This window comes from Anoplopoma fimbria, chromosome 9 (assembly GCF_027596085.1).
Source record: "Anoplopoma fimbria isolate UVic2021 breed Golden Eagle Sablefish chromosome 9, Afim_UVic_2022, whole genome shotgun sequence".
Taxonomy (NCBI): domain Eukaryota; kingdom Metazoa; phylum Chordata; class Actinopteri; order Perciformes; family Anoplopomatidae; genus Anoplopoma; species Anoplopoma fimbria.
The window spans coordinates 21,353,824-21,365,435 of record NC_072457.1 but is presented as its reverse complement, the minus strand read 5'-3'; the positions used below and the strand labels follow the sequence as shown (position 1 = coordinate 21,365,435).

The window sequence follows — 11,612 nt, the reverse complement described above, 5'->3', positions numbered from 1 at the left end:
TCTGGCTAATACCCATTTTGCTTAAAAGCAGCATCTCTTTTCTCAAACATTGTCCCTGTTCTTCTGATGATCTCTTAAAATCAAAACTCTATATGTGACTACATGTAGGGGAAAATATTTTTATCTATTTGGGTGAACTAACCCTTTAAGAGGACCGTAACCCATTTCTTCAAAGTAGAACAAGTCAATGGAGGAAAGGCCTCGGCCTGCTCCACTGGCCTACTTCCTCATGTGTTTTCTGATGGTTAAAACTCATATTTAAGACCCTCCTCTCCTTTTCTTCTGCAGACATGTCAGACGTAGTTCCTCCAGAGGTGAGACCCAAACCAGCCGTCCCGGCCAAGCCCCCAAATGTGGGTGCTCCTTCCCCCTCCAGCCCCTTCCCGCCCCAGGGCCCGGGCATCGGGGGAGGAGGCGGCGTTTCATCTCTGCCTCCAAGTGCCATTCCAGTCCCCATCGGGAGTCACGTTGGCACCCATGCTGTGGGTCATAACGTCGGCCATGGTGCGGGCCACGTCGGGGGTCTCACTGCAGCACACAATGGAGGTCACAGCGGTCATGCAGGCTCCCACAAGGCCGGCGGCGGATCCGCTTTGCTGGGGTACATTGGTATCGACACCATCATAGAGCAGATGAGGAAGAAGACCATGAAGACGGGTTTTGACTTCAATATCATGGTTGTCGGTAAGTCACAGAATATCTTTAAATATTATGAATTCCTTTTTATTCCTCGTCTCTGATTTTTGCAAAGCAATCTAAAATCTTCCTTAGTAACAGGACACTTTCTGTTTTTCTTTTTCTTTAATCTTACCTCCTCCCTCTCATCTCAGGTAACAGCGGCCTCGGAAAGTCAACTCTGGTGAACACCCTGTTCAAGTCCCAGGTGAGCAGGAGGAGCGCAGGTTGGGCCCGCGATGAGAAGATCCCCAAAACTATCGAGATCAAAGCCGTGTCTCATGGTGAGTGAAGCATCGAGAGAGCTTCTGCTCTATCCCCAGAGCCAGACATTTACAGCAGCATAAAATTAACGATCTCTGACTGCGTTCTTAAAAGGCCCACATAGCCTAGTCTATAAGTGCGCTCTTGTTTCAGCTGAGCTACAAATGCTCGGCCCAACTTGTGTGTCTTATGAAGGAACTTTGTGTGACACTTTGATGAGTTGTTTACTGTGACCGTTCATAGCTGGCTGTCCCCTCAGAATTACTGAGAATAGAATGTAGAATAAATATACTATATATCATTAAAAAAAACTGAGTTGGAAGAGGGTTAATGCGTTCTTCTGTCTGTTTGCAACATATCTATAAATTGTTAAATAGATTGGCTTAAAATCTGATGAACAGATCACTGAGAGAGGACAGATTGTTTAATGTTCAGCTAATTCGATTTTTGTGATTATCCGTGGAGATCAGTCAGGACAGGCAACCAAATCAAAATAGGTCCAAACAAGCAAGTAACATGACTACATCATGACAAATGCTTTTTAGTCATCGTCAAGTACAGATTGTTCTTTAGCCTGCAGCCCTCAGAGTATGTCCGTAACTGTGAGGAAGTGTTTTTCTGACATGTAGGAGTAAAAAAAAAAAAGAAATTCACTCCTCAAATATCAGGGACTACTTTCACACAGAGATGAGCGAATATTCAACACAAGTTACACAGTTGCATTAAGCTAAATGTCACCTCATTTAAAAGCCTAAAAAGTTTGCTACCAAAACGCCAGACAGTCTCTAGACTGAGAGCGACGTTTCCGTGGTAACAGTGAACAACCCCTGCTGACACAGCTGACACAAAGAGTTAAATGTGGCTCAATTTGTGGTTTGTTAACAATGTTGTGGAGCGAGGAGTCAGAGTTCTTTCCCTCATTACTGAGTTTCTCTCCTAAAACATCCATGTTGTGGTATTCTTCCACAGTTCACACACTTTCTGCTGAAGTGAGGCAAACTAAGCAGCAAGAATCAGCCGTGATTTTGGTTTGGAAGGAATCCTAATTAGCTCACAATACACAGCAGATTACTCCTACGTAAAGCCGATATGTGTAGCCTTTGAGAACATCTGACTTCAGGGCCCCTCCCCCGTGTTAGTATCAAACCAGTCACTGGCAGACAGCTCTGCATGCTGTTTATGAAATCGGTCGGGGACTCTTCAGTACATGCAGCACTCGTTATGGCGGCGACCAAACTGGTCTACGGTGATGATTTAACAGCTCCGTGGAAACAGTGGGGATGTGTCAAACCCTGGGACAGAGCTCAGCTGTCACTACTGTCACGCACGCGTAGCCTGCGGTTTAAAGTGACCCGACATCATTGCGCTCCTGCCAGAGAGCGTCGTTGCCAGAGAGACACAGCAGACGTGTTAAAAATATCTCAATCAGATCTTCTTTTTTTTTTTTTTACTTTTTTTGCTGCTGTTTCTCTGTTGAATATTCACATAGAGAATATGACATGTCAAATACAGAGCAGCTGCGTATAAGTGATGGTGTCTCCACATACAAAGCAACAGCTGTGGTTTATGTTGCCCGTTTCTTTGTGTGTGTGTGTGTGTGTGTGTGTGTGTGTGTGTGTGTGTGTGTGTGTGTGTGTGTGTGTGTGTGTGTGTGTGTGTGTGTGTGTGTGTGTTTTTTTTTTTTTTTTTACAGTCCTTGAAGAGGGTGGTGTGAAGATGAAGCTGACAGTCGTCGACACCCCGGGCTTTGGAGACCAAATCAATAACGACAACTGGTGGGTTTTCCGCCTCCTGTATATCATAAAAGCCTCATAAATGTCATCATCACTGCCTTATCTCACGAGAACAATTGGTCTTCTTACAAAATGCGACGATGCATCCAGTTTCCCCCGAAATTACATTGAAAATGGTTTCACTCGTAAAAGTCTTCTTATTATCCTCCTCTCTTCTTGCTCAACTCATTTTTTTCCCCCTCAAGCTGACCTCTTCTGTCGTATCCACAGCTGGGAGCCCATTTCCAAGTACATCAACGAGCAGTACGAGAAGTTCCTGAAGGAGGAGGTGAACATCACCAGGAAGAAGCGCATCCCCGACACCAGGGTGCACTGCTGTATATATTTCATCACCCCGACTGGACACTCGTGAGTTCGTCTTTGTCAGAACGTAAAGACTTATTTTCCGACATTTCGTGACTTGAATCGATAGGGGGCTACTTTATATTGCAGACAACACTCTCTCCTCTGAGCACCTCACAATTAGCTGCTGCCGACAAGTGTGAAATTGCTCTCTGATGGATAAACGGATTCAGCCTTTTCTGTATTACAGCCGTCCTTCTTAGCCGGGGTAATTGCGGCCGACAGGGTGTTTTGTGTGCAGGCAAACAAGAACTGGGACACAACCTTTGTCCAATGATAAGCCCACCTTTTCAAATAGCATCCACACTGTAAGTCTTTTGTAATTGCTGCAAGACTATTAAGGTATTAAGACGTATAAAACATGACGAATAAAAACCCTGTGCCTCTCTCTGCTATTTGTTACCCTGAGCCTCTTTTCACTGTCGAGCCTAAATCTACTTATTCACTCACCCTCATTCTTTTCTGTCCTCTGTCTGTCTGTCCGTCCGTCTGTCCCAGTCTGCGGTCGCTCGACATCGAGTTCATGAAGCGCTTGAGTCACTCGGTCAACATTATTCCCGTCATAGCGAAGTCAGACACGATGACCATTGAGGAGAGACTGGAGTTCAAACAGCGGGTGAGTCTGAACTGAGAAATCGCCCGGACCTACATATCAGCCAATATTAGCTTATTTACAATTAAAAACTATTCATTCATATGTCACGTCAATGCCTATAGTTATTAGGAAATGTTAAAGATACGCATGAGATGTCCTGCACAATAGATATTTTGGTATTCAAAGCTGCTTTAATCACTATTTTTACATCAGCAAGGGATCAAATGACTATAAATGCTTAATGTCAAAGGTGATGCTCAAAGTGACAAACTATAGACTTGAGATAAAGATGGACCATATGACATGATATGATCGCACAGCAGGATATTTTGGCTTCATTTTTGTACATTGAGAGAAAATGGAAACCAGGCAGCCACCTTCTGGTCAGAATAGGGAAGCCCACGAGAAAGTGCATTCTTTCCACTGGCCATCAGGGGGCGACTCCTCTGGTTGCAAAAATAAGTCTGGTTGTATAGAAGTCTATGAGAAAATGACTTCTCACTTGATTTATTACCTCAGTAAACATTGTAAACATGAGTTTATGGTCTCAATCTCTAATTTCAAGTCTTCTTCAATACAGCATGATGTTCATTTACTAAATTATGGTCCCATTTAGAGTAAAATAGACCATAAAGCAGGGTATGTTTAAGGCAGGGCTACCTTGTGATTGACAGGTCGCTACCACGGCGTTGTCCGGTCTGGGAGTTGGCTGTGTTTTCGTCTTACAACTTTGACCCATGAACTGAAAGTGTTTTTAATGAAAGTTAATTATAACATTTTGGTCGCCTAAACATATTTTGTTCAGCATTCAGTTGTACTTAGCCCCATCCTCTTGTGTCAATTCTGGTTGGAAAAAAAACAAGATGGCGATGGGAAAAAAGCAAGATGTTAAATGCTAAAATGCTGAAGTCGAGGCTTCCTAAGAACCAAGACAGCAGACAGATAAAGTTAGTGACCAGTCGGTGAACTAAGTGGAACATTTAGCAGCTGAAGAGCCAGATAACAAATAAAAGTGTAAATAAACAGCTGTTTGCTATCAACTTAGGTGTACCAGATTTATTAAGTGATTATATGTCAATTTTGATTGTATTGCTTGTTTTTGCTTTTCTAAGGGATCCAAAAATGGATTTGACTCTTTATAAATATCCTCTCCAGAATGTTGGGTACACTGGCTTTGGTTTGTTTTGCAGGTAAGGAAGGAGCTGGAGATGGGCGGGATTGAGTTTTACCCACAGAAAGAGTTTGACGAGGACATGGAGGACAAGAGCGACAATGACAAGATCAGGGTAAGTAGTTCTGTTTTCCTTTTTTTTTCACACTCATTAATGCCTTGAGTCTTTCCCTCTCCCTCCCTCCTCCAAAAAGAATATCAGGGCACTGAGGCATGATGTGTATTTGCCTCATCTCATAAACCTTGTACGGCTCTTTGGTGCACTGAGCCGTGTTGAAATGTCTCTGTCCATAGGAGGCGATGCCCTTTGCTGTGGTGGGCAGCGACAAAGAATATCAAGTCAATGGCAAACGAGTTCTGGGGAGGAAGACGGCGTGGGGCATTGTAGAAGGTGAGTCATATGGCTTTTCTCTATAGGTAGCATTTACAGTTGTTATGAAGAGAACTAATACTGATGGTGTCATGACATTTGATTCTATCCAATTTTTTAATTTTTTTTGCAGTTGAAAATCCAAACCATTGTGAGTTTGCCCTGATGAGAGACTTCCTGATCAGGTAAAATAGCCTTTTAAATGTACAGACTTACAGAATTAAAGGTGCAATGTGTAAGATTTGGCCAAAATTTTAGCTTAAAACAAACAAAAAAAAAAAGTAACATTATCATCTTAATGTAAAGAGGTTACAGTGTTGACCTTATGTCATGCCTATGTAATGTGTTGCTGAGATATCTACTGAAATGAGCATGCTAACCAGCTAGCCGCGGCCCGTCCTGTCTTGTTGTACCACTCGTACCTAAAGAGGCGATAGTGAGTCACTGCAGCGTCCAGTCTGCCCTCAGTCTAACATGAGTGGACGAAGATGTAACGCTGCCTTGAGAGCAGTCTATCATTTTGGAGTAACAGAGTTAGTGTCCGTTTTTATTTATTGGATTGAATCCAAAGTGGCAGAAAGGAGGAAATGTATACATTCTCGTATTGTCCTCGTTACGTTAGCATTTTGGAGCCCTGGATCTAACCTGTGTAATGGCAGCAACAGAACGTTTGCTGGCGGGGAGCTGGGCCATTCCCCGGGATCAGACCCCCGGCCCTCGGGTTATCGCGGAAAAAATTACTGCAGTTACTACAGCTAACTGATAACTAAATTTTGAATTTTGCGTAATCTCGCCCTGCCGTTAGTAAGTATTTGTTTTTGTTATTTCGAACTGATGACTGTAGGTTTAGATTGTATGGACCCACTAGAGGTTTAATAATGCCCTCTATTTGTTTGGATTATGTGGCCAGGTATTACACATAGCACCTTTAAGGAGCAATTAGAGACAATGGGAAACTTGTCTTCGTCATTGTATTTCAACAACACAAATCGTGGGTAAAAATAATAGGGCTGCAGCTAATGATTATTTTCATTATGAAATGATCTGCAAATGATATTCTTGATTTATTGAATAATTGTTCGGTAAATGAACTGTCAGGAAAGTGTCACAAGTTGGAACTTTACAGAGCTTAGGGCGAAGTCTTCAAATTGAATATTGTTATAATATTCTGATATTCAGTCTACTATCACAGAAAGCTTAGAAAACCAGCAAATATTCACATTTGAGAGGCTGGAACCAGGATTAGTTTGGGCATTTTTGCTGAAACAAATTACTCAAATGACACATTTACCAAAATAGTTGCTGATTACCTTTATGATGATCAACCTATCAATTAATCAACTAATCATTTCTGCTGTGTCACATGATAATGTTGTTAGAATAAGCATAATAAGCACATAATAAGCATTTTGAATCGTATTTCTTCTGTTTGATTTAAAATTGTACTCATTTAATTCCTGGGTCCAGTCCTGCAGGGGGCAGGGTTTTAGCGATACTTCCTTATCAAATAGATATATACATATATAACATCATGTCCCCTCTATGTGTCTATCTTTCTCAGGTCTCACCTCCAGGATTTGAAGGAGGTCACTCACAACATTCACTATGAAACCTACCGTGCCAAGAGACTGAACGCGAACGGCGGTCTTCACCCGATAACCACCGGTGACACCCAGGAAAGCAACCTGTAGTCAGCTCAGTCAGCGTGAGATTAAAACAGTGCAATGAAGCTGATAGACCAATCTACAGAATATTGTTGTCCTTGTTACCACGGCATCGATGCATGCTTGGAAAACATTTAAATCTGTAAAAATCGGTGTAATTTAAACATTCTTTTCCGACTCTTAACTTTCTGATTCCTAAAGAGCAGTTCCAAACAGATAACTTAGTGCCATTATCAAATTAACAATTTATCAGCTGCCAATGCCTTGTCATTTATTATCAAACGGTTAGTGTAGGATTAGAAAATGCCACATTTCTATGAGTATAAGAGGAAAATTTTAAGTTTAAGTGTCGTGTAGCAACTGATGTCTGAATTCCATCAAATTAAATGATTTGCTTAAAATTTTCTAATCATAATTCCTGTGCGTTATTGATGCTGGATACAGCTACAAATTGCTTCTTTAAAATTCTCAGCAGCAACAGGGAAAGAATCCCCGTGGCTTTACTGTCAGGAGGGCTTAACAAACAGAGCAAGCTGTTCCGTCTTTTTTATACCCACCCTCACTTACCAAAACAAATCAAACGCTCCCCGCCCTGTTTATGTTTTGATTTTTTCCATTTAAAAATAGTTTGCGTGCACAGACCTGCATACTAAAATGAAAGAAAGCTGCAACACCATTCCCATATGAAATGCAACTCTGCGGACATCAGTGTGCGTGTGTAATTAAAGAATCCGCAAGATGCATGACTGTGCATACTGCAGATTCTGTTATTCCATGATTTAGCGTAATAGTGAGCACAAACTAAACACTTTGGGACGATACAGCTCAGCATGCTTCATTACACCACTTTTGGAAAGAAATATGCATTTATTCTTGAGCTCAATTACATTAGCTGCATTTGCTCCTGCAGTTACCCTGGAGGATAATTATAAAACAGATCAGTGGTTTTAATAAATACTTAAATAAATTCTGAATGACTTTGTAGCCCATTTTGACAGTTAAACAGACAACATGCCCCCAATGTTAATGTGATCTAAAAGCCTGCAGCATGTCAGTCAAAGAAAAAACACAACCCTTTGCTCATGTTTGGTTTTTTGCTCAGTAGATTTTATGCATTTTTCTTGTCACCATACACACTGACCATTCATGAAAAGAATATTTTCTTACCCAAAAGAAATCCAACCAATGACATGGTACAGGTGGACAGAATTATTTTTAAATTGTTTGATGTCTTGTGCAAAGTTATTTTTTTGTGAACAATACAGAACTCTAATGTGGTGACCAGTATTTTTGTTGATGCCATTTTAAAATGAAATTCATATCTTTTACCACTTGGGGGCAGCACTCTGCCATGTTTAAGCAGTGACTCGTAGGGCACTTGGATCAGCTTTGTGTCCTCAGACATTCCGACTGCTGAGATTTTTAGGTATGTTTTTACACAGTCTAGTGTTATTTCCTGATGACGTTTACAGAGTTTGGATCCTCCACTGCTTTCCGTGATAACTAACATATCTCTACTGATCAGGTTTACAAGAAAGTTTAATTATATTACCCCAGTGGTATGCATGCACCCACAGTGTTGGTGCAATTATTCCAAATTGATTTGATTTATTAAGTTGTAATCATGTTTACTGAGTTTTCTTCAGGAACTCGACTGTTGTACTGCTCTGCCCTGCAGTGTCTGCAGTAGAGAACAAATATGCCAAAACTACAAGTAATTCAATCTTTCGCTATCTATCAATCTGTTTTGTTTTAATTTGAATAGTCATTTTATACAATCATACGTTTTTGTGAGATTTTGATATGGAATGTGTCGTCTGTAACAAATTGCTAATAGTTGTCTGTGATTTTAGTGCAGTCAAAGGTTTCAAGCAGAAATTTGAAACAGTGTTTGTGAGTGCATGCTTGTGTCCATACTGCCTGATTGCTTACAACCAATCAGTTCACACATCACTGCAACTTCAATTTATCAAATACTCCTGAATGTGTGATGTACTTTAAATTGCTATTTCATGACGTCAAATCGCTGCTGTCTTAACTCCTGTAACTAAACTGACAGCCCACTATCCACATATCACTCATCCATTTGAATTGGTAGAACTTCACAATATACCTTTATTTGATAACCACTTTTCTCAAAGTTTTTGTGACACATTTGAGATATAATTTTAAGTGTTATATTGAGTTGTTTATACATTAATGTCTTATTATTGTAATTTATTCTTTATTTAATAAAAGCACATACCCATGTTTTTCTGAAAAAGCTGTTTTTATTAATGTCTCAACAATGAATACATGATTTATATTAATATTTATATCATACCCTCAAAGTTCTCAAATTAATATTAATATATATTTTTATTGTCTTGCCAGGAGAATCTTGGAGGTTGTGAGTGAGTTTTATACTGCCTTTGATTTCCTGCTGACTCCTCACTCACTACTCTTACTGGTCACTAGGGGAAAACCGAAGTCAAATTCCTTGTATGCGAATGCATACTTGGCAAATAAAGCTGATTCTGATTCTGATACTATGCTGGCAGACAGCTTGCTGAGTTTTTGGCAATTGTATGACGTGTGTTATACAATGACAGCAAGTAGATTACGTGTGTACGCCGCTGCTTGTTTTTGAGTTTGAATTAAGTTTTTTGTCCAGTGCCTTATGGGCCATTAGTGTTTAGACGGGGGGTTAGCCAATTGTGGGTTGTATTCATTTAACTACACAATACAGCAGTGGTTGTTGCGGACAAACCTGGCAGAGATCTGCACACTACTTATTACTGTTATCAGTAGTAGTAGTGGTAGAAGTAGTTGTAGTAGCTGTTGTTGTTATAGTGAACCTTGTATTTATATATTTATTTAAAAGGATCCAGATTAGCGGAAGCCAATGGTACTAGTAAGGTTTCCTTGGGTCCGAAATCAGTAGATCATATTGATCATATACATACTGTATACAACAACATATTTTTGTTACGTTATGTTCATCACATGTGAACCTCTTATTATGTAACATTGAGAAAGTTGTCGTTCAAATTTTCACAAACTTCATTCTAATGTACATTCAAGTACATTGTCTTTATTGAATTAGTCATTAGATTTGCTCTGATGACTCTGAACAATTTTGAAAGTTACAACATTTGGTCATTTGACTGTGTTAAATCTTGGTTTTGGTCTAATAAAATGCTATTGCTTGAGAATGGGACTGTGTTTAAGGCAATATTTTTCTCTGCTGGTAACCATGTGAGTTTATGATGTGCTTTGCTGTGTTCCTTCTTATCGGGCAATGTAGGACTAGCCTAGCGGCTCTGTTCTGGGATATAAAGAAGGCATGTCTACAGTTAGACATCCTGCCAATGTAATAAACCCTTTGTGTTCTGCATGAAAGAGAACTCTTTGTATATGAGATGTGGTTGATCTATATCCATGGCATTTTAGATTACCACTCAAAAGATCATGATCTATTACATCAAATGCCTCGCTAAAATCCAGTAACACTGCACCTGTCATCCTAGCCTTATCAATCCCCTTTAACCAGTCTTCTGTCATTTGTGTTAGGGAAGAACAAGTGGAGTAGTTGTGTCCATAAGCATGTTGAAATATAGTATTTAAACCATGACAGTCAAATCTTGTATTTGCAAATGGACTTTTCTCTCCATCAGTTTGCTGACAATAGTGATGGGGTCTGCTTTTCTGCCCAATAAATGTTTATCCGCCACTTTAGGTAAGGAAATCACTTTTTCCTTTTTGGCAGATACTGAGATATGACATATGACATATGGGACCTGAAATGTAGTCAGCTGCATGAGAGAGTCCCTTACTGTCCAGAGTGTCGGTGCCCATTGAACCATGTCCAGGAAGAGCCTTCAACAACTTCCTTATTCATGCTTGTCCACTCTGTTAAATTGGAATTTTATTATGCATTTTATGTTCCTTATAAGTTTAAGAGTTGAACTTCCATGACCCCTAAGATTATCAGAGTCAAGAGCCACAAGGAAGGTTGTAGAGGAGAAAATACACGTGAAATATTTATAGGTCGGTGTAAAACAAAAACGAAGCAATTAGACTTTTATCAACAAGCAAAATATCTGATTACTGCAACGCAAACAAATATTAGTTAGTCTTGGTTTGAATTCATCAAACTTTGATTTTAACGTGACCATCGACAAACTATGAATCACGACAGGCTGTAAAGATCTCATCCCACCGCTGAACTGCGTCTGCTGATCTCTACTTCGCTCACAGTGTGTGTCTGGAAGGCAGTCCAAGGAGCTCACATTATAATGAACTGCTGTTGATCATATATTTTAACAGTGTTGGCAGTGGGAGAGTATTTCTGGAAAGATCCCTCCAGTGGTTTTACGTCCGTCTGAGGGGATTTTTTCTTGTATATTAACTGCTTCTCTGTCTTGTGGTGTGCCACAGGGTTCTATTTTGGGTCCTATACATTTACAGATGTACTTGTCTTTGGGCAGATTATGACAATTTACTGATACTTTAAGGTTCACCATTATCAGGCCATGACCTTTTGAAATCTTGCAAACAGAGTCCGATGCAAGTTATTATTCTATTTTTGGAAAAATGTGTAATTCAAGACTAAACTGAATTCATTACATGGAACAGGAATCAAATACATATGTGACACATTTAATACGTAGCATACTCATTTTTAGCATTTATAGCTTGTTAGTCCACTGGGGCACCACCCACACACCATCACCATCAAAGATGCCCATAGGTCGCC

General features: G+C 40.1%; 1 protein-coding gene across 2 annotated transcripts; it reads left to right on the top strand.

Moving 5' to 3' along the window:
- Window positions 1-290: 290 nt before the first annotated feature.
- Window positions 291-6,901, top strand: septin3 (septin 3). 2 transcript variants are annotated; one of them, XM_054603867.1, is made up of 10 exons: window positions 291-419; window positions 576-684; window positions 831-959; window positions 2,633-2,714; window positions 2,943-3,080; window positions 3,573-3,690; window positions 4,860-4,955; window positions 5,135-5,231; window positions 5,344-5,395; window positions 6,772-6,901. In XM_054603867.1, exons 1-10 carry the CDS (start codon window positions 291-293, stop codon window positions 6,899-6,901), a joined length of 1,080 nt encoding a protein of 359 aa, XP_054459842.1. The 2 variants fall into 2 exon arrangements, with proteins under 2 accessions (XP_054459842.1, XP_054459841.1); XM_054603866.1 differs by having other exon boundaries at window positions 291-684.
- The last annotated feature ends 4,711 nt before the right edge of the window (window positions 6,902-11,612 follow it).